The 27761-nt window shown below is 41.7% G+C and overlaps 1 protein-coding gene and 1 long non-coding RNA gene across 6 annotated transcripts in view; both read right to left on the bottom strand.

The window, feature by feature from the left end:
• Window positions 1-2632: 2632 nt before the first annotated feature.
• LOC147144629 (uncharacterized) lies at window positions 2633-12797 on the bottom strand. 2 transcript variants are annotated; one of them, XR_015087452.1, is made up of 3 exons: window positions 12313-12797; window positions 10972-11077; window positions 2633-3122 (listed from the first exon to the last, which is right to left on the bottom strand). It is a non-coding gene; the product is annotated as an uncharacterized LOC147144629 (long non-coding RNA). The 2 variants fall into 2 exon arrangements; XR_015087451.1 differs by lacking the exon at window positions 2633-3122 and adding an exon at window positions 10763-10858.
• A 768-nt stretch (window positions 12798-13565) lies between these two features.
• arap1 (ArfGAP with RhoGAP domain, ankyrin repeat and PH domain 1) overlaps window positions 13566-27761 on the bottom strand; it is a 42889-nt gene continuing 28693 nt past the window's right edge. The window contains exons 20-34 of one of the 4 annotated variants that reach the window (XM_086035722.1): window positions 27467-27630; window positions 26095-26307; window positions 25908-26013; window positions 25672-25819; window positions 25057-25140; window positions 24788-24865; window positions 24584-24701; window positions 23991-24122; window positions 23574-23719; window positions 23412-23494; window positions 22617-22676; window positions 20626-20689; window positions 20212-20287; window positions 17034-17071; window positions 13566-14800 (exon numbers count right to left, since the gene is read on the bottom strand). In XM_086035722.1, the coding sequence (XP_085891848.1) occupies window positions 17064-17071; window positions 20212-20287; window positions 20626-20689; window positions 22617-22676; window positions 23412-23494; window positions 23574-23719; window positions 23991-24122; window positions 24584-24701; window positions 24788-24865; window positions 25057-25140; window positions 25672-25819; window positions 25908-26013; window positions 26095-26307; window positions 27467-27630 (1480 nt within the window). In that variant the 3' untranslated portion in view covers window positions 13566-14800; window positions 17034-17063. Of the gene's footprint in view, window positions 14801-17033; window positions 17072-20128; window positions 20288-20625; window positions 20690-21173; window positions 21357-22616; window positions 22677-23411; window positions 23495-23573; window positions 23720-23990; window positions 24123-24583; window positions 24702-24787; window positions 24866-25056; window positions 25141-25671; window positions 25820-25907; window positions 26014-26094; window positions 26308-27466; window positions 27631-27761 lie in introns of those variants that run through there. The other 3 variants (XM_086035721.1, XM_086035720.1, XM_086035723.1) reach the window with 3 other exon arrangements.

Genomic DNA, 27761 nt, shown 5'->3' on the forward strand with positions numbered 1-27761 from the left:
ATCCATTGGTCGACCTGTTTATTGGAATCTTATTGAAATGTGTCTGGTTTGTTTATTTTACAGCACTGTTGACAGCAAGAGCGGTGGGTAATGTGCTAGATAAATCAAAATGTACCTTAACTCCTTTATATGAAGTTTTGTAAATTCTAAATACAGCAATGTTACAAAATCACACAAACAACACAAACAATTTGTCAGGGTACATTTTAAAACTGATAAAGCCTAGAATTGTAGATTTCCTGATCATGTGACACATTTGCCAGCCACTTGTTAGTTAAATTGACCTCATCTCATTTGACCTCATATGTCATGAAAAACAAGGCCTTGCCATACACACACACGCATGCGCGCACACCCACACACACTAGGCTGTTTGAATGAAAACGAGCGGATGATGTCACCACTCCGCTGGACAGAGCTGTCAGGAACAGGAGGTGAGAAAGTCACACTGCTTATGAGGCATGTTTATGTATACACATTAATTTCACAAATGTAATCCCTTCTACTTATGACACAAAATATGCTGTAAAAATTCAGAGGTCCATGTTTAATCCTGTCATTTGAATTAATGTGTCCACTTGATTTTCCTAAAGTAACTTTTACTGGAGTAGGAACCCTAGAGGAAAACAAACAAACGAAGTTGAGTTACGACTTTGGTCACGGTCCGGAACCAATTAAACCCGGAAGTCAAGGTACCACTATGTGCCTTGTGGTTGGCTGGCAACCGGTAAAACCAAGGTGGTATGTGCCTTGTGGTTGGCTGGCAACCAGTCTAGGGTGTACCTCGACCCCTGTCTAAAGTCAGCTGCAACCAACATATTTAAAAAATTAGTTGTTATTTTTAAATATGATTGACAAAACAGATGGATGAATCGCTATCTGAACGTCATGAGCTCCCTTGTTCATTACCAGTATCCGAATGAACATTATTATATTAACAGCATATTGCCTCAGTTCTTTAAAGGGAAATCAACCCAAACATATTTTTTCAAGAATATGTTCCCAGCAGGCCCTCTAGTTGAAACACGGCATTCTGATTAAGATTGCGTTTGTGGAATATGAGTTAAGCAGCAAAATCCACCCGTTTGTAGGGGGCGGCCATTTTGTCATTTCTGTCGACTGAAAATGACATCACAACTGCTCAGGTAACGACCAATCACGGCTCAGCTTCAGAAAACAGGTCAGCCGTGATTGGTTGTTCCCCGAGCCCTCAGTAGTTGTGATGTCATTTTCAGTCGACAGAAGTGGCAAAATGGCCGCCCCCAGCGATGGCTAAAAACAAATGAATTAACTCTTATTCCACAATATTTAACAGAATGCCTTGTTTCAACTAGTGGGCTTGCATAGAACATCCATCCATCCATCCATTATCTGTACCGCTTCTCCTCACAAGGGTCGCGGGGCGTGCTGGAGCCTATCCCAGCTGTCTTTGGGCAGTAGGCGGGGGACACCCTGAACTGGTTGCCAGCCAATCGCAGGGCACACAGAGACAAACATCCGCACTCACAATCACACCTAGGGCCAATTTAGAGTATCCAATCAACTTACCATGCATGTTTTTGGAATGTGGGAGGAAACCAGAGTGCCCGGAGAAAACCCACGCAGGCACGGGGAGAACATGCAAACTCCACACAGGGAGGCCGGAGCCGGGATCGAACCCACGACCTCTGAACTGTGAGGCGGACGTGCTAACCAGTCGACCACCGTGCCGCCCTTGCATAGAACATATTCTTGAAAAAAGTATGTTTGGGTTGACACCCTTTAAAGACGCAATCATCGCAAATTTATTCTTTCCAGTTGGCAGAATTTGTAAGAGTTCTCATTAAAATGGCACCCATCCCTATTTCAGAAACATTTGTATCCCTCACTCTCTCACTCTCTCACACGCAAACACACAAGTAGCCTGCAGCAACTGTGATGTCAGCCAAATCATGTTTCATTCTCTTTGAACAGTGTTTCTCTTTAAACGGTGTTTGGCAACCTAGTCCCCATTTATTAACTTGCAATTAATTACAGTTGTAATTCGATTTCTGGAACAATGTAAGCATGGAACAACAATAATTACCTTTGCCACTGTTGCAGATGTCATGGCAATTTATCAGTGCTTGTCCAAGCAATTCGCTGTCAAACTTCAGCATCACCCGATGAGCGTGTGATGCAGTTTGACAGTCGGTGTGTCAACTTACATTGCTATGGCAACACACTCACTCACCACCAAAGTTGAGTCGCTGAAGTCACAATAACTGGTAGTTTGCCGATTGTTTTTCTTTTTTAATTTTCAGAATCTCAGAACGTAAGAACACAGACAAGATGATGAGGCATATATTTTGCCGAGATGGATCGTAACTGAAAAGCACTCGAGGCAATAATTCCTCAATGATGTCAATTACATTAGAACACGGAGGTCTTTCAGGAGCCAGTGTTAACATTTTTTTATTATTATTGTTGTCAGCCGGCCCTACGCAATTTTATTTTGTTTTTAAATCTCATATCTTACGTTAGACCACTTTAAAGTCAAATTAAAGTCAACATTTCATTTTCTTGAGTGCACTAAGAATAAAACAACATTGCCTGTTGGCGATCTCGTGTGACCTTGGGTTTTTGTTTCGTGAGAAACTCTCGTATACGTAGATTTTAAATACACATGGGAGAAAAAAAACAAAAATCACTTACAGTTCTGGTGAACGTTATTGGCTTTGCCAAAGCGTATCTGCACAGACCACAGTCTATCTAGCAAAATGATGGACAAACCAAAATCGAACGGATTTCTGATTGGCTCCGGCTCACTTGGGATATAGAAAATTTGCATTAACAGACAAGTACATTTTTTACTTAGTTTCCAGTGAACCAAACAATCATATGGGAAGCTGGAGCAGCTGGGAAGAAACCACACCAGTCGAGATTTGAGCCGTATTTCGAATGTTGCACTTGTGAGTGTGCAGTTTCACGTTCTCTTTGGCCCATCTGTTCGTCTCCATCGAGTGAGTTGGAGCTTAGTAACAGTGTTGCCCTTTGGGTTTTTGGCCGCCAATGTGACAGGCACTGACCACCTCCTGGACAGAGTGTGCTCCAGCTGCATCTCTGATGGATGTTTTGAACAGGTCCTGTTCCAATTTGCTGTCCTAAAGTTTGCAGATAGACGAAAGATTAAAATCGTTCTGCTATGATTAAGCCAGTCAGGCCTGTCAGGCAATTTCCCAAAACCAGGATCCAACTATCCATTCACAGTCCAGTCTCTGTTTCACCTCCATGCCCAGAACACTCAGTTTGACAGCCGTCTGATGAAATGAAAGCTTCTCTTTCCAGTTTGGCTCAGCGTGCTGTCACTGGCACAATGAACCAGACCCTTGTTAGTTATTTCAACATTATTTGTTTGCCTTAAAACACTGGCCAACAATAACATGGCTTCTAACTGAAGTCATTAAGGGTCAACCTTCAAGCTTCAATTAATAAATCCAAAGCATATGAAAGAAAACAAGGCATACTTGAGAGGACATTAAAAATGAAAGATGGGATCATTTGGGAATGGTAAGTAGACACGATCCCTATCACACGTCAATATGTTAGTGTCATAAAAGATATATCATGAGGCTCACTGCCGAGTTCAGCATTTTATGAAGACTTATTGGAGATTTTGCGGGATTTCTGGTATACGGTAGTTGATTAAAGAGAGCAGATGCAGATTGTCTGTCTTAATCTGATTGCATTCAATCAAATAGTACATTTTGCAGACCTTATTCAATATTTGATGTATGTCGCGATCCATTATATCATCCGGGTTAAAAAAAGTGAAGTGAGGATTTGCATTAACTCATTCACTGCCGGACATTTTCAGACCCACTTTTACCCAAACGTTTAAAAAAAAAATCGAAACAAATATAAATGCATTCCTGGGTTTGAATGGTTGGACTGTGAAAAGACAAATAAATTTGTCAATGGCAGTGAATGAGTTAAAAGGGAAGTCAAGTCCCAAATTTTCTTTCCAAGATGATGTTCTATGCGTCCTAAATCCAAACATGGTATTCTGATTAATATTGCATTTGGGGAAAATGAATTAAGTACAAAAATCCACCTGTTTTTATCTCAAGGGTCGGCCATTTTGCCTCGTAAAGTCACTTGCTGTCGACTAAAAATGACATCACAGTGCCAAAGGGCTCAGGCAATGACCGTCGTGCGCGACAGACTAACAATGCCGCTTACTTGCAGTCGTGAGAAATGACGCCACTGGCAGCCATTTTGCGTTGCCATTCGCTAAGCGCGCATAACTTGAATACATTGATTTCTATGCGGCGTAAAAAAAAATATAAACCTAACCTCTGTAAGTCAAGATTCACGATACTGAGAAAATATACTCTGAACGCTCAATGCAAACAGTGAAGTTGGCTCTTTGAGAGGCTCCATTAGTCCATACAAGGATCCTAGCGTAAAACAAGCGCTGATAATGTTTTCAGTGAAACAAAACAACGCAAGTTGTCAGTAACAGTGGCAACTAAGATGGCTGCCCCCTGACAGCTTCAGCCGAGAGGAGCCAATTGTTAGTCCATTCATATATAAATTGTTGCCGTAACGGCTCATCGGGTTTGGTCATGGGTCGCTCGCAAGCTGAGCCCTTAGGTGCTGTCACGTCAGTTTCATTCGACAGCAAATGGCAAAATGCACTACCCCCCCCCCCCCCAAGATGCTATATTAAAACATTTTAGACTTGACTTCCTCTTTAAGTGCAAAGTAACATCCACACACAAGGCAGACTCAAATACAGATGGTTATCATAGCTTAACTGCAGTCTGGTACATCTCCCAGCTGCTACTGAACACTGTACAACGTGCACGTGCGTGCGTGTGTGTGTGTGTATGTGTGATGGAGCGAGAGCGAGAGAGAGTTAAACAAGTAATGGGGTTGAAGAGAAGGGGATGACGGTGGCGATTTTGCAGATGAGGGAAATGAGGAGAGAAAAGAGGATTATGCGGGAATGTCAAAAGTTCTGGCAATATTACAAAAGAAAAAAAAGACTGGTAAAGGGAATAAAATGAGAAATCACAGCACAACTCTATGAGTGTGTGTGCATGAGACCAAGGATACAATCAATGCTATTTTCAGCCCTTGTAAATTCTTCTTTTGATACTACAGTTCCCTTACATTGTGTAGAGTTCAGCCCTTTTCCAAATATCTTATATAACTTGGGACTACACAGACACACAAAAGCCTACGGATACATCATCTGAATATAGGGCCTATTTCCCCCCCGGTTCCCAGAATGACACTTATGTTGCTTTGTTCTCAGCGGGACAAAAGACAAATGTGAATATTTTCGTTTGGGGGTGTTAGTTAACTCAGTGGTCCCCAACCACCGGGCCGTGGACCGGTACCGGGCCGCAGACCACTTTGGAGTGGGCCAGGGTGGGCCGCATAGATGAAAGAATTTTTTTTTTTTTTTAAAGTACAGTACTTCCGGTTTATTTATTATCCGTGGCTGAAAAAAACATTTTATTTTGAAAAGTAACCAGATTTTCTCCGTTACATCTGACTCTTAACGCATGTCAAATTGTCTCCGTTGCGTAACGCTAATATTAAACGCACAAGCTAGCAAATGAGTAAAATGAACAGACGTATTTGGAAAGTTTCCCCCACCACGAACCGCCAGGCCCAGGTAAAGAAGATTTGGGACCAAAAAAAAAAAAATCCTCCCTATTTTGTGTCTTATAAATGTTTCACCACAAATAGATCATTAGCAATTCGTGCTAGCATACAGTTTCGTTGCTGCTCAGTACACCTCACATCAGTTTGTCTTAGGGTTATTTAACCTCGTCAGACTTCATTTCCAAAGGTTCCCAAGGTACAAGGGATTATGTGCTAGTTTATTTCCTCAACTGATAGACTGCACTTTGAGTGAACGGAGGCTCTTTATATACTTTATATGCTCTGAATGCGGATGGCAAGGTTTGTCCTGACCCATGCAGGGAGAAGACTGATGGGCCTTGACAGGGTCAGCGTTGTGTTAGCAGGTACGCGGTGCCAGCTCGTCTGGGTCTCATGATGAGGAGACTATTTCAGCAGTCACAGAAATGCCAACGGCAAAACCCAATGTTTGGGATGTGTCCACAGTAAATTCTTCAAATTATGTGAAACAAACCACAGAGTTTGTACTTGAGCACAGAAAGAACGAGCGAACCGTGAGCTCCTGTACGTGTTTATAAATGCGCTGCTCAATGTACTGTATTTCAGAAACGGGATATTGCAGAGCTAAATTGAAAAAAATAAAAAGGTGGATATGAAGATAGGAAAACTGGGCTATTTGCTAGTTAATTTTAGTTGTTTAGCTAGTTAGCAGTATTAAGAACAGACCGAGGAGCTCAGCTTCAGAAACAGGTGAGCAGTGATTCGTTGTTTACCTGAGCCCTGAGCAACTGCAATGTCATTTTTAGTCGACAGCAAGTGACAAAATGGCCGCCCCCTGAAATGGATAAAAAACGGTGAATTTTGCTGCTTAAAGAGTAAGTAAACCCAAACATTTTTTTCTAGAATATGTTCTATGCACGCTCACTAGTTAAAACGCATTCTGATTAATATTGCGTTTATGGAATATAGCAAAATCCACCCGTTTTTAGCCATCTCAGGGGGGCGGCCATTCTGTCACTTCTGTCGACTGAAAATTACATCGAAGTTGCTCAGGGCTCAGATAACAACCAATAATGGTTCAGCTTCAGAGAACAGGTGAGCTGTGATTGGTCGTTATCTGAGCCCTGAGCATCTGTGATGTCATTTTCAGTGGACAGAAGTGACAAAATGGCCGCCCTCCGAGATGGCTAAACACGGGTGGATTTTGCTGCTTAACTCATATTCCACAAATAAAATATGAATCAGAATGCCATGCTTAGACTAAAGGGGGCGCATAGAATATATTATTTATTGTCAAGAAAATTTGGGGGTTGACTCAGAGACAGGTGCCGATGACACGTTAACCTTGCAAGTGTGGAGCAGCCAGTTAACAGTAACGTTAGCACTTCGGATTCACTTGTTGCCAGCGATGTCAACAAACAAGAATGATCACCCAGCTGGTCTAGTTCAAATTTATCCTAATTATTTATTTACACGCTTTTATGATACCTGAGCAACAATAAGAAAATAAATGTGTACTTAATAATGCGAATAATGACTTGTCGAACTAACCAGCGTGCAGTTCCTGGCCTACAGTCAACCCGTGTGTGTGTGTGAATGTGTACATGTGTGTGTCTTTCACAAACAATAAAATGACTGCTGGAGGTGCTAACTGATCAAATGTAAATGGACATATTCTCGTCTTGAGGAGTTATGTTAATCTATCAACTGACCGTGTTTTGACGAAGTGCAGTCCTATTTTTGAACCGGTCATGCATAACGTGTGCTAAGTTGCAGCAGCCTGTTAACATCACTCCCGTTACATTGACAGCTGTCAACATCTGCGCTCTATATATATTGTCTATGTGTGTGTTGCACATCATGTCAATCAAGTTTAATGAAACTGTACAGTGATTAAGGGCAAATTCTAATGTTTCTCCCTTATAGATCCCTTTCTACACAGGCGCGTGCGCACCCACGCGCGTGCACACACACACACACACAGTGACGAGCCCACGGCCCTTTGAGTGACTAATCTACAATTAGCACTCGTCTCTCAGGCCATTCATTCTTCTTCCGCCTCCATCCATCCCTCCTCCACTCTTTGCTCCTTTCTTTTATTGATTCCCACTCAGAGAAGTTGACCTTGTTAGGGTGTCTTAGTACCAGTTGTATTTATTTTTCTCTCACCGTCACATGTACATAAATGTCTTCACATTAGCGAAGGGCATTTGACTCAATTTTGATCAGTGTTACTGAAATAATATCAATATGTCATGGCCGTTTTCTCTTATCTCAGCCAGGAAGACAGTTTGTCATCCTTTGACATATTCAAACAAGAACGGCCTCCTACCCCAAACAGACTCAACAGTCTTTGTCACATTATAAGAAATATACAGAAATCCATCCATGAGTGAATACATTTTCCATTTAGCGACGCCAAATCTATCATCAGTTCATCGCTATTATTTGTCAAGGAATGGGAAAATCATGCTGTCTAAATGTTTAGTTTCAATGCTGAGCAGTCTTAAAGAGAAGTCAACTCAAACATATTTTTTTCAAGAATATGTTCTATGCAGGCCCACTAGGTGAAACAAGAGATCACAGTTTCTGAAACTGAGCCATGATTGGTCATTATCTGAGCCCGGGGCATCTGTGATGTCATTTACAGTCGACAAAAGTGACAAAATGGCCGCACCCAGAGATGGCTAGATTTTGCTGCTTAACCTTCTCAACTGCTCCCCAAAACCTAAGGTCACCTTTGGAATTACCCTTGAAAACCTGAAGTTCTCCTAAAGGACGGTGACGTATCCGCTCTCCCGGTTTGAAAGGTAGAATGACGCAACAGCGCTCCCGACTCTAGTGGTAGAAACGCGGCTATGCGCTCCCGGGCTTAGTGGCTTAACTCATATTCCACAAACGCAATATTAATCAAAATGCCTTGTTTCAACTAGTGGGCCTGCATAGAACATATTCTTGAAAAAAATATGTTTTGGTTGATTTCCGCTTTAATGAGCCATTATTCAAATGATTAATTATGTCCATCCCTACTCCACACCACAAATATTTTCTGTTTTACACAATAAAAAAAAGCTATTCTAAAATGCTTTTACCTCATGATCCCTGCTATACTAGGTTCTAAAAGATACAATTTAAGGTAGGGTAAAAGCAACTCGTGTATTGTCTAACACTGCATTGTACGGTGCTGAGAAATACTTTCAGTTGTTTTTGTCAGTTTGTTTATCGGCAACCAACCCGAGGTGAACTTTTCCTGACTTGCAAGGCACCAAGAATATCTCCGAGCTTTCATCAATGTTCCATCACGCGTGCATGCTGGCTCCTCAGGCAGGGTCCTTTTATCTGACCTAAACAGACGCTATGCTTTTTTACTACACCACCTTGACTGAATTTGTCCAGTTATAGCATTGATTCTCTTTTGACCCCGTCTTACCTTTTTTTTTTTATTGATGTGACCATTTCTACCCTTTTTATTGCTATATTTTTTTTTTTTTATGATTTGCTTTAAAATCAAACAGTTCTCCCCTTCTGCTTGTGGCTCCCAGAAGGTTACCCCTTTCATACGACATTCCCTCCTCCATTTCAATAACTTGCACTCTCTTCCACCCTTCTGCCCTTGTCCTTCCCCCAGAGAACATTTGCACTGACTGCTTCGGGGGAGATAACGCTTGTGTCAGACAGAGAATGTTCTGCAATTCCGCAGTAACCATTACACGCAAGAAATAGGCAGACTGGAAGATAAAGTTAAAAAAAGAAAAAAAAAAAAAAAAAGAGGGGAGGCAGGTAGGTGCAAGGCTATTCGGAGGTGTTTCGAAAATGTTATTTATTCGGGAGTCATACAAAGATAAGGTTTTGGATGCTTTATTTAGTGGTGTACTTTCCAGTTGCTTTATTCTTTTCTCGATTAAATACACAAGTGCCGTGAAGCTAATTTCATGATTGGCTATCGATGAGCTAAACTGTTAAGCTAACCTAGCATGAAGTTAGACGTCGTTGTTGTCTTGATTTTCACATGAAACAGGCAAGACGTGAGAAGTCATGTAGTTCGAGTTTCACAAGCTTTAGCCAAGTCCTAAATTCTGACTCAAGTCAAATCGTGCGACCCGAGTCCACCTCTGCCGGCCACCAGACAATGGGAAGCCACATAGACGAACTCTCATATTCACACCGATGGGGAATTCAGAGATTTCAACTAATCTAACATGCGTGTTTCTCGATGTGGGAGGAAGCTGCAGTACCCCGAGAAATTCAGACAAGCACAGGGAGAAAATGTCAACTCCACAGAGGAATGGTGAGATTCAAACCCCAAACCTCAGAATTGTGAGCTAAGACTATACACTGTGCTTCTTATTTGTATTTACGTGTTCAATTAACTCATTCACTACCAGACATTTTCCAACCCTCTTTTACCCTAACGTTTGAAAAAATATAAATACATTCCTGGGATTGATTTACTGCGCTGGAAAAAGACAAGTAAATTCGTCAATGGCAGTGAATGAGTTTTAAGATGTCTCCTAATCCAAGACAAGAGAACAATATTTTTTTGTTGTTCCAATCAGCCTGTAGACATGCATGGACGCAGCCAACAACAATCATCCGATAGATTGAGAGACTGGTTGCCATAGGAACCATGATAAGGACCCTTTCCCTTCTTTGTTGATCAAGGGCCAGTAATTGGTGATCAACTTGAAGGGCTGGACCGATGGGAGGTAATCAGGCGCAGCACAGCCCGGTGGCTTTTGCTCAACGGAGGAAGCACTAGAGGACTCAGGAAGTGTGCGTGTGTGTGCGTGTGAATGCGCGTGTGTGTGTGTGTGTGTGTGTGTGTGTGTGTGTAAAATGTGGGATGCTTTCCTGCCTGTCAACTGGAAGTGACTCACAACGTAGTGTGAACTAACTGTATGATGCTCCACACATATTTTGCCAGCTTTAGTTGAGGCTGTAGACTGTAAAAAATAAATAGAAATATCTGATAATATATAAAGAATAATTACACTCTTTATAATATACTGTACGTATAAAGCTGCTGTCAGGCAAAAATCCAGTATCCCGCCCTTGTTTGCTGATTTTGACATGTTAACTCATTCGCTGCCATTGACGAATTTACACGTCTTTTCACAGTCCAGCCATTCAATCCCAGGAATTTATTTATATTTGTTTCATTTTTTTTCAAATGCTAGGGTGAAAGAGGGTGTGAAAATATATGGCAGTCAATGAGTTAACAAGTGTTCCACTGCATGTTTTGCTGAAAAGAATGCAGAAAAAAAAAACAACGGGAGCATGATTTGTAACACTTTCCTATAACCGGCATCTCTTCAAAACAGAGCATTTGCATAGTGGTTGGTACGTGTGCCTCACCATTCTGAAGTCCGGGGTCCGAATCTCTGCTCGGGTATTCCTGGGTGGAGTTTGCATGTTTTCCTCATGCTTGCGTAGCTTTTCAGAGTTGCTCTCCAGCGTCGGCCTACATTCCAAAAATGCATGTTATTTTCATGAAGGCTCAATTTCCCATAAATGTGAGTCGCGCACAGGAAAATTCCAACACATAGTTAGATTTATGCCACTTTCCTGCATGGGCGTAGCTAAGACAGTATAAGGACAGGAATCATTTTGGACACAGCTTAGACCTTTTTCTGCACCTGTGTGATTGAAGGGCTCTACGGCCATGTGTCCATCTTTCGGCATCATTCCAGCAGGACAAGAAATTGGGTGAATAAAGTGTGCTACAAGTCTTGATCCTTGCGGTATTTTCACATCGCAGCCAGAATACAAGCTTGAATAGAAAACATGCACAAAGTGTGCGCAATCGTTCACTGTCGCCTTGAATGCCTGACACTGACTGATACCTGCTATACTCGATCAGGAAGTCAAGCTTAAAAGTGATATTTTGCATCAGGCAGCAATCCCTGACAGCTGAAGAAACACCATGCGGGATGTCCCGCTGTGCTCAATATAACATCGATGCCTCACACTCATTTGACGTATTACAATCTTTTACACAATCAGACGTGGAAGAGAAGTTGTTTAAATAAGTAGGTTATATCAGTGATGTAATATTGCTATGTATTTTTGTGTTTAAATATACAATGTTAATTTTGGTTTATGTATCACTTTTACAATAAATTTCAAGTGGGAATGACACTTTGCCTCTCACTTGGCAAACTGTGAGAAAAGGCACTGTAAAGAATATTTGGAAAAATGTTTTTTGTCTTTAAGCGTGCTTTAATTGGGCTAAATTAGTTTGAAGCATGTGGGAGGGGTATAACTTTAAAAATATTTTCCAACGGTCTCTCAACATTGTAGATTTTCACCTATTGTGGGTGCGTCAGTGAACCATGCAATAAATGTTTTGATGCAGGTGCACTTTCACGTCGTCCATCGTGCTGAGAGCTGCTCACTTGTGCGCATGCCCCTGAACTTAAAAAACAAAAAAATATATTTTTTTTTTAGTCGAGATAAAACGATGTCAAATATGCGATAATTTCTATTTTTTTGTACAGCCCAAGAATACGTCCACCGATATTAAGTGGAACATTAAAAGTAATATGCTGCGGCCTCTGACATAGTCCAGTTAATTGAAGAAGTCAAAGCTTTCTTGACAGCAAAACAGTGGGAGACCAAAAGTAATATAAAAGACACCAGCCACAAATTATTTTATGTACGTACCCGCACGTTACTGCAAATACAAATAGCTCATACCGTATTCAAGCATCCAAATGTTTGAGCAGGTGAGCACCCTTGCTTGCATCTCGCTGTCCATTCAGTCACTGGTGGCAAAGCATTGTGGGTAAATCTCCTGCTTTCAAAATAGGAGCCCATATTGACAAATAACTAACAACAGAAAATAAGTTTGTCTTTTTTTAAATGGCTTTTTTTTTAAACCGGCTCTATAAGGAATGTTAATAGAAGAACACGAATACAGCTGAATATTTTTGGCAATCCAATCAATGACTTCAGTGTCATCTATGCATTGTCACGTGCACAAAGTTGAGGTATTTCATTGTTTTGTTATTTGTAAGGAAAATCTGGACTTTTTTGCTGGACCGGTGTAGCTACAATAAGTAAGAGCTATTCAATAATGTCAAACTAATTTGGCACAAGTACGCATTTTTCCAAAGTCATTAGTTTAGCGTGGCGCTAAATGTCTGCTGCCGAAGCCCAGCATGAAGAGCGAGTCGCTCTCCCACGCTGTTTCCCGTCTTGTGAAGAAATGAAGGGCGTAGACACCCGCAGCAGGTGCATTTTGAGTCGACCCACGTGAGCCTAAAGCCCGCCCACGTTGTCTTTATCTCCGTTCCTTTTGAACAGCTCTCTTCTGTCTCAGTGCCTCTGATTTATGCTACTTCTGCTATGACCTATATAGTAAAGGCCATTTGAAATGCGTGTGTGCATACAATTATGAATCCCGCTGTGTTCATCCCCGGTGGGTCTCCTGTGCGTGCGGAAAACGTGAAGGGCTCCTACAGTGTGTAGGTCCCTGGCGGGGGCTCACCGGTGTGTGTCTTGAGGTACAAGCTGACCCTGATGTGTCACTTCTGCTTACAGCAATGACCACACAACATGGGGGGGGGGGGGACCACCATGAATCACTCAAAACACACAACCCTCTGGTGCCCCCCCCCCCCTCCAGTTACATACATCCCTGTGACATTCTCCTCCAGGTACGTATGGGTTCCGCTATATGGCACGAAACCCACAGGCCGGGAAAAGTTTGCCCAACAGTTGTCACATTGTACATACATCATGTGTGTGTACATGTTCCCAAGGGCCAGCTTGACCTCACACAATTTGCCTTTTAAGTACACGGTGGACTGCCATCAGGTAGAGTACATTAACCTTTTAGAAAGACTTTTGTGCAGCCATTCTATGCACAAGCTGGAACACACACACACAATTGGCAAATAGGGTTTATTAGAGTTCAAGAAATTAAAAAAAAAAAAAAAAAAAAAAGATACTGTATGTAGGATTTATTTTGACAATCACATGAAAATACCTCAGCAGTGTCTACCAATTATTGATTAAAGAGACAAACTTTCTTAATTAAGTATCCGCATTTTGTTTTTTTCCTCAAATGGACATTCACGTTAAAGTACACTTATGGAAGTTTGACCTACAGTCACGCACAGAAAAACTACTTGTAACAAGTATCCTAACAATAAATAAATATCAGAATGTCAGAAACATTCATCTGCATTAGGTCTCAGAACATGAGAAAGGCCACAGTTTGCTCGGAACACTCGACGTTTGATGACTTTAGAGGGCAAAACAACTTTGATTTGTTGTATTCAAATGTGCGGCGATGATTTGCATTGTGTGGTTAATGATGACATTGGAAAGAGGAGAATGCTCTAAAGTGGACTGACATCAGGGCTGTTGGGTTACAATAAACACACATACACATTTACTTTTTACACACACACACACACTATGCTTAACAGTGTAAAAAAAACAACTTCAGCATTCTTCAGCTTGCATCCTCTAGAACCCAAATAAATAAGAAGTATTCACGAGGGCGTTGACCTACAAGTGGCTTTTGACAAGCTGGTGGTGGACAGTCAAGCGCAGTCACATACAAGAGATTATTTTAGAACAAACAAAAGTGAACATTGTTCATTACCACTGTATCGCCTGGGAGGATCATGCGTGTTCACGAAATCTGAAGCAGGCTGGCGGGAAAATGACTTGAAATAAAGTGATCACCTCTGCTATCACATTATGCTTTGTGTACAATAACAATGGTTGTATTTCAAACTGCAGGGTTACCATAACAATCGTTTTATACTGTAGAAAAAAAAAAAAAAAAAAAAATAGAATTCACAATTTAAAGAGAACAAAAGGCACCCAAACGCTGGCGCCTTCAAGCAACCTGGTTAAATCCTTCTTCAAAACAAGCACATCATAGGAATGAAAGTTTCCTTCAGGATGCGCTTTTATGCTCGCGGTCCATGATGCACTGTAGTAATGTGAGGGGCACGCATACATGCAACAGGGATTCAAAACCCTCCATCAAAGTGTCCAAAACACATTCAAGTATACATTTCAACTGTGAAGGGGGGAATAGAATAATGGCTCTCTTGTCCATTCACTTTTGGTCCACTTCACTTCCTTCATTCTGGTCCGCAGTGTCACACACTGATGATGTGACCCTTAGAGTGGCGAGGTCACCTGATGACGCCGAACACCTGCCCTGTAGAAAAGAGGTACAAAGTGAAGTCGAGTCCCGTTGCGGTTTGAGCCGTAAACCTCCTCGGTCCCTTCGGCCGAGAGGTCGAGCTTGAAATGCGTTTCCAGACGACAGAGCGAGACATTTTGGAGCCATGGCAAACATGATGCTGCTCATAACAACGTGATCGCATGGATTAGGATGTTTAAAAAACACATGAACGCAATGGAACCTCAATACTGTGACGCCTTAAGTGCGATAGTCCTGCTTATCATGTCACGTTCCTTGGTATACAGTCAATATAAAAAGTCTACACACCCCTGTTCAAATGCCAGGTTATTGTCAGTAAAAAAAAAAAAAAAGGGACCCAGATAACATTTTTCCACCATTAATATTTGACTTGTAACTGGTGCAATTGGTCGTTATTTGGACCCTGAGCAACTGTGAAAATGACAAAATGGCCGCCCCCCCGAGATGGCTAAAAACAGGTGCATTTTGCTGCTTAACTCATACTCCACAAACACAATATTAATCCGAATGCTGTGTTTAGACTAGTGAAGGCGCACAGAACATATTGTGAATATTTTTTGGGGGGTTGACTCTTTAACTCATTCACTGCCAGACATTTTCAGAGGCTCTAACCTAACATATGAAAAAATTAAAAAAAAAAAAAAAAAAAAAAAATATATATATATATATATATATATATATATATATATATATATATATATATATATATATATATATATATATATATATATATAAATTCCTGGGATTGAATGGCTGAACTGTGAAAAGACAAATAAATTCGTCAATGGCAGTGAATGAGTTCAATGGGAGTCAGCGCATGTCTGACTCTATTTAGAGTGCCTCTGATTAAGCAAAAATGAAGTTCAGATATTCTAGTACGCTTCTCCTGATATTTTTCTTCGAAGGAGTGGTAGAAATTAGTGGGCACGAGTACTCGCTGTTCAGTAAATATGACGGGAAAAACTTGGATAAATATTTTATATTGGTCTAACATTTTAAATATCTTTTCACATCACAAAAACCTGGCATTTCAACAGGAGTGCTCAGACTTAGGGACGTAACGATTCACTCAAGACCCGATTCGATTCATTTTTTATTTTCAGTTCCCGATTTTCGATTGTATTTTTTTAAAAATTGCTACCACGCTTGTCTCCGTGCACAAGTCTGGTTCTATAGCCATCCACAAACGCAACACGCAATAAAGTTTGGCGCAAGCGCATAATTTGATCTACACATTCATAATGTGCTACGCATCTGGAACGTTTCAAGACAACATTTCCTAAATGAATTTAATCAACTCGAGTTTTCGATTTTTCGAATCGATTAATCGGGGCCAATCGATTTAAACTGGATTTTCGATTAATCGTTACATCCCTACTTTATATCCACTCTATTTTGCCGCAAGCGTGTCTGTCAAGACTTTTTTTCTTCTCACAATTACCGGTAAATGTGAAACATCAACAAAAGGCCGCCTTTTCATCTTTGTTCTCTCGAACGTTTGCCATCAAGAACGCTCTGATGCTACTCAGAATAAGCAGCGACACAGACATGAAAAACAGCTGTGGAAACTTGTTGGAAGCGGTTCAAAAGAAGCTATGAAAGTAGTTCATCAGAAAGAGAGGCAAAACAAGCGGAGGCTAACCAATCAAGAATAGTTGGCGCACAAATTGGATGTTTTCCACTGAAATTCCAGCCGCACTAGTTGCCCTGGCCTTGACGGGGGTTCTTCGTCATGGTGATTTACAGACAGCAAGTCTGCTTGGCGTCTCATAAAACATTCGCCACACAACTGGCAGCGCTGGACACACATCTCCGCGCAGGCTGCCCAGTATCGACAAATGAACAATGATAGTACATAAACGAATTGATTTTGCGCACTACAAAGTGAGCCGTATTGTTTATAGAAGTGTTTGCTGTGCGTCCTCGAAGGCTAGGTACTCGTTTTATTGATTACACATTATTATGCAACGTGGCAGTAAAGCAAGTGTAAAATTGGATCTGTACGGTTTTTAAAGGTGACGGCGTGACCCTGGAACAGACCCATTCGATAAATATTCATTTCAACGCAAAAGAAAAAAAAAAACTGCTTAGCCTTATGAAGAAATTATAGTTTGATTGATTGTGGAGGTTCCACTGCATTCATCCTTATAAATTATGCACTCGACGGCATCGCTGTGCATCTCCAAGTAGTAAGTAAACAAAAGAGAATGAGTGTTAAACACTGTACCTTTCTTGCAGCCTCCATTATCGAATGTCTCTAAACAGCTGAAAGATATATTGGACAAATAGTTGAGACCACATAAAGACTGGAAGGCGGGCGAAAAAGGGAAACTCGGCAGTCAGCCCCACAGAAAAGAAACAATGTACATGCGTTCAAAGCACGGGGACAACTTTCACATCAGTTTATCGATATCCCTCAAGCACGCACGCACCGAAGCCCGGGATCTAGCTTCCTAAAGCCGCTCCTTTCAAACACTCCGCTGAAATGAATGGATCAATGAATTCAATGGGTGGAAATCAACCGAGAGCACGTGAGGCATTGCACTGCCGGAGTCTGTTGATCGCTAATCAGAGCTATGGGGTGTCTGCTAAGAGCAGAGGCAGACATATCTGGATGCTTATAGTAACCTTTCTCTAAAAAGAAAAAAAAAAAAAAAAAAGAAAGAAACAGATGGAGTTGATGATATTGATGCCGTTGGACCGCTCCGGTCAAATGTCGGCATGCTTGTAATGGAGCCCAGCAGAGCTTCAGAGATGAAGTTTGTCAGCGCCCTGCCAAGTCCACAAGGCTGCAGGGCGCTATGGCAACAGCGTTCCTGTTCCTGCGGGCACCAGATCCTTTTCATTGTCTCGGGGCTTCTCCAAGCCAGCTTGGTGAAGTTGTGCCAGAATGACTTGTGCGCTCGTCTTTTCTCGGCTCGCGCGTCCGCCGACGACACAATGGAGATGATGCAGTCATACGCCTCTTCTCCTTCTCTGGTTTTCAGCCCAGGATGCAAATTAGTCATCTATTCTTCTGCGCTGGCAAGTGGCAGCACCTCATCGTTTTTGTATCAAAACTCGCGGTTGAGGAAGCCAGATCCCGTTATGATGGTAAAATCAAATTAAAATCGCAGCACAGAGATTATACGTGCTTCTCTGGCGCAAACCCCGAACTCGTGTCCTGTTGGATGGTGGATGGTGTAAAAGCAAACGTGGCAAATTTGTGGGGGAAAAATACGTCTGCCCTTACAAAAGGTAATAATGTTGTTTCCTTACTTCCATCAAGTTGGGAGATATTTATTTTGATCACATTCCATTAGTTAGTGCAAGTCCTGACACAAGTGCAGAATTTTCTTGTTAAAGTCACAAGGCTCCTTTCTACCTCACAAATAGCAGAGCATGTGACCGACTCAGTCCTGGCACATTCTTTTTTTTTTTTTTCTTTTTTTTTTCACTTTTATTTATTTTTTTTTTTTTTGAGGGGGGGGGCACGAAAGTACGTAAATAAAATGTGTCGACTTCATGTGTCTTGCTAAATATTGCGTTTGTGGAATAAGTGTTAATCCACTCGTTTTTAGCCATCTCTGGGGGGCGGCCATTTTGTCTTCTGTCGACTGAAAATGACATCACAACTGCTTACAACAACCAATCACAGCTGACCTGTTCTCTGAATCTGAGCCGCGATTGGTCGTTATGAGCAGTTGTGATGTCATTTTCAGTCGACAGAAGACAAAATGGCCGCCCCCCAGAGATGGCTAAAAACGAGTGGATTAACACTTATTCCACAAACGCAATATTTATCAGAATGCACTGTTTCAACTAGTGGTCTTGCATAAAACATATTCTTGAAAAAAATATGTTTGCGTTGACTTCCGCTTTAAAGCGCACTCTTAGCATAAATATATATCGGAATGGATCTTATTTTATTTATTTATTTTTACAAGTATGAAAAGCATTTATTTCACCCTCTCTCTTCCTCACATAAAGTGAACAATTGTATTTATATCTAGTTGTCACCATATTCCATGTCTTTATTTTATGGTCATTTCCTCGCAAGTAAATGCAAAAGCAATTGCGTCTGTTAAAACTATGATGAGGTGATTGTGCATTGAAATGATTTTCAGCATCCTAAAGGCCGCCTGAGAGAAACCCGCCCCGTACGAAAATAAGTATGAATACTATACTAGAACCAGGTCCACCTTACAGCATCAAATCCATTAAGGCTTGCGTTATAACTTTCATACGGATGACCAAACAAACAAAAAAAAAAAATTACTTTTCATTTTTCTCTTTTTATTAGAGAAACGATGTGTATTAATTTTGCTGTGTTGTTTTGAGTCGCAAAGGAATCAATCCTCTTGGCCCCATCAAAAATGCTACAGTCCAGTTATCTTATGTCATATGTGTCATATGTGAACCGTGAAGAGGCCTGATCATACACAGAGGGACGAACAAAATACAAAATATGCTTTTGTCACTCAAGTACTCAATTAGAATATTAAACATTAACTCAATAACTATCTGGCATTATTAACTTTGTAAAAGGCAGATGTTTTGATTCAGCTCGCGCACTGTATAGCATAGTTCATTAGAAAGCTATCAAGTGGTGTAAAGTGATTCTTCAAAATGGTCATGGATATGAAACTAACGCATTTTTACACCATTATCTCGAACTTTTTACAGACTTTTCCTGGTTTGTAGTGTAATTTCCACCTAAAAACCTAACCCTTCAAGAATTTAAAATTCACTTATCTAAGCTATGAATCATTTTGGACTTGAAAGTGGAAGTCAGCCCAAATATGTATTTTCTCCAAGAATATGTTCCGTGCAGGCCCACTAGATGAAACATTCTGATAAATATTGCGTTTGTGGAATAAGAGTTAATCCACCCGTTTTTAGCCATATCAGGGGGCGGCCATTTTGTCACTTCTGTCGATTGAAAATGACGTCACAAATGCTCAGGGCTCAGGTGACGACCAATCACGGCTCCGTTTTCTGAAACTGAGCTACGATTGGTCGTTATCTGAGCACTGAGGGTGTGTGATGTCATTTTCAGTCGACAGAAATAACAAAATGGCCGCCCCCTGAGATGGCTAAAAACAGGTGGATTTTGTTGCTCAACTCATTCCTCAGAATGCTGAATGCTATGTTTCAACTAGTGGGCCTGCATAGAACACATTCTTAAGAAAATATGTTTGGGTTGACTTGCGCTTTTTTGAGTGAACACATCCAACGGACGGGTGGTTGAGGGTTGGCACCAGCATCTCTGAATCAAGCAACCAAATTGGAGCTGGCCGCTTCTGCTGAGATTTTGAAGCAGTGATTGGTAGGTTGACTCACAGCAAGCGGATCTTGGCTGAAAGCTGCTACGCTGTTCCGCATCTCATTCTCACTGCCACGCAGCGGTATCAGTGACACGTTACCGTGACGCGTGTCGGGCAGCGCGCGGCTCGCGCGGCTCGGCTGGAGTCCATTCTGGGGCCACACGTCGCCGTCGTTCTTCAAAGAGGAGCAGAATGGTGAAGCACGTGACAGCACAGTGCAAAGTCAACGGTTTTGACGCCAGCTATGACCCGCAGCTTTTTTTTTTTTTTTTTTTATGGCCATTGCCCTTCATTCTTCTCGCCCTTCATGTTGGCCAACTATGCCGGTGGCGTGCTTTCATTTTGAAGACCATATATATTTTTTTATTGTCTTAGTTCACCGTAACATCTTTTGATTGTACTGTTTCTCTTTGAATGCGTATTCAAAAACATTTTTTGTACAGGTTAATCATATGGATTGGGACACCGAGCCACCGCGCTGACAGGTGTGTGTGAGAGAGAGCAAAAGCTAACCTGAATACTCAGAAAAGTAGCATACCACTCCCTCATTTCAGGCTGAGTCTCACAGCAGAGATACCTGCAGAAATAAAACCAGATAAAGTCAACCATTGTGTGTGCGAAAGCCTAAATGCAGACTCTTATTCATTTGAGTATGCAGTGTAAGTTTGGGATATCTGTGCGTGTACTCGAATGCTTTATGCAACTCAGGTTGCCATCACGCAGCCCTCTGAGTCATCAGCTATGCTGTGGTGCTGAATAAATACTTTCTAATTAGACATGATTTGGGCTCTGAGCACATATTCTGAATAAACATTTATTCAGATGCCGAGAACTGACGGAAACAAAGATTGAAATAAAATTGAGAATACAATTGGGAAACAGAAAGGGGGTCAAGTTTGGTAATGAGACTGGCCCCAGGTACAGCGCCCTACTTTAATCACCTTGCATCTCACGCACTCACGTACAGTATCTGCCTTCGCCATCGATTTTCATCATTAGTAGCAAAACAGCTCATTAAAGTTTGCACGCCAAGATACACGACAGTCACTTTGTTAGTCAAATACAGCGTACATATATTAATTGTAACACGCATAACCTTAGCATGCAGTGCGTTTTTGTTTGTTTTTCATAATAAAAAATCATTATTTTCAACAATTTATCCAGTGTAGGGCTACGTTTGAGCTCAAGTCTCTTCATGGAACCCAACATGCATGCTTTTGGAATGTGCGAGGAAGCCAGAGTACCTGGAGAAAAAAAAAACAGAAGGAAACATTCAAACTCCACAGATTCGCGTTTCAAACCCAGAACCTTTGACTGTGTGGCAGACCGCAGATGTGCTAGCCCGCTAGTTTAATTAATCCCTGATGATATTTTGCATGCCAAATACTGTAAATCAAAAACCCCTTTATCTTTCACTCTCATGCATTCCCTTGGATAAATTCAGCAACCCCCATCGACACCCTCCTGCTCCATTTCTCCCTTACTGGTGTGTTTTTGCCGTGAGTAACATGATAGAATAGGAAAAAAAAAAAACGACAATTAAGCCAACGGCAGGATGAGTGCAGCAATGCCATTACTAGAGAGTTGACGAATACTGTTGTTGACAGGGTGTATCGAGCACACTGCGCCGGAAACACACTGATGCATTCATACACACATATATTGGACAATGTAATGTACAGTAAATGTGAAACGTCCTGGATGCGATATAGATAATACAGGTGTGTGTGTGTGTGGGTGTGTGCGTGTGTATGCGGGTGCGCGTGTGGGTGTGTGTTTGTGTGTAGTATGCTTCCTAGCAAACTGAGAGCTACTTCTTATGAAGACAGACAAACCCCCAGTGAGACTGCTTGTTTCCATGTATCAAAACAGAGTAGTATTCTGCAACAGGAATAAAGCGTAACAAAGTTTGGTTTAAATGTAGTGTGCGAACTTTCATTAATTAAACAGGAACCGAAACATATTTTTTTCAAGAATACGTTTTATACAAGCTCACTAGTTGAAAAAGACAATATGATTAATATGAAATATGAGTTTAAGCAGCAAAATCCACCCGTTTTTAGCCTTCTCCGGGGGCGGCCATTTTGTCACATCTGTTGACTGAATATGACATCACAGTGTCTCAGGGTTCAGGTAACGACCAATCACGGCTCACCTGTTTTCTGAAGCCGAGCTATGATTGGTCGTTATCTGAGCACTGAGAAACTGTGATGTCATTTTCAGTGGACAGAAGTGACAAAATGGCCGCCCCCAAAGATGGCTAAAAACGGGTGGATTTTGTTGCTTAACTCATCTTCCACAAATACAATATTAATCAGAATGCCTTGTTTCAACTAGTGACCCTGCATAGAACATATTCTTAAAAAAATATGTTTGGGTTGACTTCCGCTTTGAGAGTTCCTGTAGATGCTGTGTAGCATCTCCACACAGAATTATACTGACAAAAAAAATCTTATTATGTTGATTGACTAAAATGCTATGATATGTTGTCTACTGCCACTCACCACTGCTGCCTCTCTGCCTTCTCTTGTTTCTTACTCTCGTAGACCACAGTCAGGCCCCAACTGCAATCAGAACAGACATTGTTTTTTGGGGCTTTTTTTTTTTTTTTTTTAAACAGCCATAGTGTAATGTCATTTTAAGGATCAGCCTGCCCTCTACAGGCCATCTAGCACCCTGTTAGCCACGTCACAACATTTGAGTAAGTCATCCATCATCATTTCATAGCATTATGATAAACGAGTCTAATTCATGAAAGAGGGCCGGCAAAAAGTAAAACACGATTTTTTTGCATTCCGTTTTGAATTGAATGTCATCATTTCAAAGTCGACTGAAATCCATTACAGCGCTGATGTATTCCAGAGCTAACTAAATGTACAGAATGTATGAGCATAATTTAGTTTAAAAGATACATAATGACATTCTCTGGTTGGACGACGAACACCACACAATTTTCCACCAGGGGTCTAATGCGGCATATTTATACAGTTTATATTTGATGCTTACAACATTCACAATGTATGTTATTGTAGTTCACAATGGTAAATGGTAAGCACTCAAAACACTGTCCTCATTCAAATTCATACTTCATGCTGATGACGGAGCAACTGGGGGGGTTTCATCATTTCGCATGTGAATACTATATGGATCCTATATATGTTCTGAATAGGGGATTGTTTCGGGTAAAATGAGCGTCAGCTACTCATTTGGTCCTTGGGGGGCAACCGCGGGCACCATGTTGGTGACCGCAGGTCCACATCATATAGATGCATCACAGCACGTGTAGGCTACACTCTCACCATGTTGGAGGACGGAGTTTCTTCTTGATACCCAAGTAGACCCTCAGGTTCCTGACTGGCCAGTCACGCTCTGGCCGGTTACTCTGAGAGACGGAGAAGAAGAGGGGAGACCGGTGTGAAACAAGGCGTGTGTGGGAGGATGTGTTTGCATGTGCGACTCACTCTGACTTCCTTGTACATCCGCAGTGAACTGGAGTTGAGGATGAAATACCGGTCGTGGAAACTGCCGGAGGACAGCCCCAACCCAAGGATGCTTCTCTCCTCTCGGAATTTCATCATGCCATGTTTGGATGGGTCAACCTTACTGGCTGGAGGGGCATAGTAGAGGTTATTATTCATTTTGAATTCATTCATTATACTGATTGTAATCCCTCAAAGGGAAATTCAGTTTACAGGGCAGTGCCTTGCTGAAGGGCACCTTGGTGGTAAGCAGACTAACATCTCTCCAACACACAGTTGCCATTTTTACATTTAAACCGTGACCCTGCGCTGTTCTAAAGCTGCACGTCCTGACAGGTGAGCTATTGCCAAAGATGTTCTAAAAAAATTTTTAAAATAAATTTAAAAAAAAAAGAGTACCATGATGATCTTGTTTACCCAAGTAGATGATCATTGCTTCCATAGCAAGGTGCTTCTTGATGAGGAGATGGGAGTCGGTGCCAAAGGAGTGGAGGATGGGTAAGACCCTCTCCCGATAGTGCAGAGGACGTTCTGCGAAAGGATCGGACAGGGAACGCTACTGAGATGACGACAAACCTAAGTACCTGCAAGAATTGGCCTGACTGGAACTGCACCAGGCATGATAATTGAACTTCATACTCTGCAGCAGTTTCCCCACCAAACTCAAAATAGCTTCCACAATGTTCTAATGCCCCAAGTCTAGCGTGTGGTGAACAACTAAAATCAATTCCCTCCAACTCGCCGCTTTGTCCCGTTTTCTTTTCATGACGGCAACAGAAAGTCTCGCCGGTTATTGGTGTGTTACTGTTATTTGAAAAGCCGCCTACAGGCTTCCCGGTGGTGAAGCGGACGGCCAACAAAGGCGGCTCGCAAGCAAACCGTAACGCACTATCGCAGCTTGGAAGAATGCGTGAGTAATTTCTACTCAAACGTACTCCCGTGAATACACGTTACTATTCAACTCAAACCCCACACTGTGACATCAGTCTCACCCATTTCTTCCTTGTCAATGACCTCCCAGCAGTTCCAGTACTCTTTGTCTTTAACGGAGATGTTGCGGCGGTCCAATATCTCACAGGTCAATTCTGCTGCTGTCATAGATGCAGGGATCTGGAAAAAAAAAAAAAAAAAGGGTTTGAAGTTGAACTGTGCTGACAACATCAATCCCCAATTCATGATCCTTTGGTCAAGGATACCTTCACATGCTGCTCAGTAGTGTCCTTCTTTTCCTCCAAGTAAACTGTGCAGATGAAATGCCCACCAGGTTCAGTGCTCTGAGGTTTTCAGTAGATACATATAAAAATATCAGTAATGGACAAAAACATGCGTGTCTGTGCTCTTAACAAAATGGACTTAGTTTAACACAATGCGAACTACTCGGACACATGCGCCCACATTAAGGTGCATACAGTGCAGCATAGACCATGAAACACGCAACAACAAATATTAAAGGCTGGTGACTCACAGGAAATTTGGTGTTCAATTTCTCGCGCACTTGGATGATGACTGTGATCTCTTCCAGCTGTTTTTTCAGCTGTTGCTCATCCACCTAGAAAAAGGTATATTGATTAGCGCCATTGTCAGCTCAGCTACTCTTTTTTTCCACACACACACAATGATTTGGCTCATTCACTGCCAGACATTTTCAGAGCCTCTTTTACCCTCACATTTGAAGAAAATAGAAAAAAATTGAAATAAGTTCCTGGGATTGAATGGCTGGACTGTGAAAAGACAAGTAAATGCATCAGTGGCAGTGAATGAGTTAAAAACTGACATTTGTGTGTGATCAACTTTCATGATGTGATGATTAAAAATGTGTAACTTCACTCCAAGGCTTTAAGAAATGGCACGTTTGTGTACTTTCAGCCCAAAAATACAAAATTGGTTCATGAAGCAAATCTGAAGCTTCATTTTCCCAACACTAGCAACAGCTTTAAAGTGTAATTCTTGAAAAGAATTTCCCACATTTAAACCTGCAGCTAAACCAGGAGAAAACCTAAGATGAGAACTTGATTGCACAAGCACTGCATTTTGACCTGCTCGCCAAACATCACAGGTGCTTCACTTGACAGCATCTGACCTTAAAGACGAGCGTGTAGTACTGTATGAGGTCCTCGATGGCGCGGCCTGCCGTGTAGTCCTTTCCGTCCGTCTGGAACAATGTAGGACCAAACACGATGGCCAAGTTATGGAGATTCATTTGATTCAGCTCAGAGAACCGTTGCACACTGGAAGACAAAACGTGGGCAGAATGTGGGTGTGGCTGTGAGCGTGTACGTGTGGCATTCGCATTTCGGGCATATGCGTATTCCTCACCAGTACAAATGATTGATAAGAGCCCGGAGGGTTGCCCTGTTAACACGAGGCAGTTTGTTCAAAAGCGTCTGATACTGGGGGATTTTCATGCTTTCATCCTGAATAGCTGGATGAGGAGAAAAGCGAGATACATGACGATACATACTTTCAAAATGTCCCAGTATTACGCAAGTCATGTGAAGCTTACCGGCCGTCGTAAGCCAGGTGCCGCCATCTTCAGATGTGAAAAGACCTTCTTCTAACTCCCTGAAGAAGCGTTTGAGGGTGTTTGAGACGTCGTCGACCTGGTGCTCCCCTTCCTTCAGGCGGAGGCTTCGAGCATCTTGACGAAACCTCTCGCACAGAGCTGCAACGCGCGAGTTCACGCCGCTCTTGCGATATATCCCCTCGGACGTTAAGCCTAAACAAATACAGTACAATCACATGCAAGAAAAAAAAAAAGCATCACTACACCAAACACTCTGCGCCCAGTGGCCGCTTTATTATGCAGTTCACATTTGTGTTTGCCCTTTTTCACATTGAGGTATTCTAGTGTCTGCACTAATAAATTAACCACCAGAGGGTGCTTGAACTGCACCAATAGAAATCAACTGGGACTTGTAATCAGATTTTCTGATATTGTGGCAATTTGCGATATCACGATATTGTGACATCCCTATTAGACATATTTAGGAAAATCACATATTGCTTAATTGTGCTCAAAATGACCGTATTTAATGCAATTTATACACCGCACATCTATCAATCCTGAGCACACAGAGGCTTTTAATTCAAGGTGCATTAGATAAAAGATCATTAAATTCGAACATTCTTCAAACCAAAGTAGGTGTAATGAGGCTCGACTACAGTTATGTACAATGATTACATTTAACATTTTTATTATTTACTGTACATTCCTTTGAATGACTTTATTATTATAAAAAAAAACATGTTCTTTACTGTATTGTGTTTGCACCATCCATACATTTTCTATACTCTTTGCCCTTATCAGGGTCACGGGTAACTGAATGCAAATGTAAGAAAAACAGAGGTGGAATGTAAGAATAATAATGTATATCATGATTCATGCGTTGGATTTTTCATGATTAGCCTTGTTAGCTTTATTAGCTTTGTAGGTTTAGCTTTAGCTTTTTCCATATCTAGGCCCAACTTGCTTGGTGTGCTTTGCTTCCACATCAAACACACACATCGACAAAACAGGTTCAGAGCGTTCCAGCTGCTTTTCGCTACCCTTTCCCTTAGAGCTGGAACACCTTTGTAAACAGGGACTCCTAAGAAAATAAAAGGGAGGAGGCGCAGGAGCCGGGCAAAGGGTTTTAGGAACTGTAATCTTACACATCCCTGCGCTCTTCTTGCAAGTAAAAAAACAATATTGTGTCGAGTGTCTTCTCTCCTCATTGTGTGCGTTGTTGACTAATGTCTCGCTTGGCGTGAAGCTGACAGTTAATTAAAATCAAAACAGTAAGTGAAGATGAAGGTATGTCTGATGATCATTTACTACTACATGCTTCTGTTGCTTGATGTTCCTGCTGTATGTCTTTTTCCATCCGTCCACTCACCGCACTGTGTGATGTAGTCAATGCAGCTGTGGACTACGACTGGTATGTCTGTGTCGGTCAGCTGCTGCTGACTCAGAGTGTCGCCTCCACTCCCCGCTGCAGACTGTATGGCAGCACACCAGCCAGCAAAATCCAACTTCCTCTCTCCCTCTATGTACAGCGTTCTTTGCAGGAAGAGACCAAGACAGAGTGAGGACAAAAACACGTTAAGAAGAGAAAGGAGAGGACAGAAAATGCAAGGGAACGACATCATAGTTGTACATTAGAAGGATTGTGTGAAAACAATCCATCTGCA

Source organism: Filicampus tigris, chromosome 7 (assembly GCF_054856515.1).
Source record: "Filicampus tigris isolate MCC_2025a chromosome 7, RoL_Ftig_1.0, whole genome shotgun sequence".
In the NCBI taxonomy this organism is placed as follows: Eukaryota; Metazoa; Chordata; class Actinopteri; order Syngnathiformes; family Syngnathidae; genus Filicampus; species Filicampus tigris.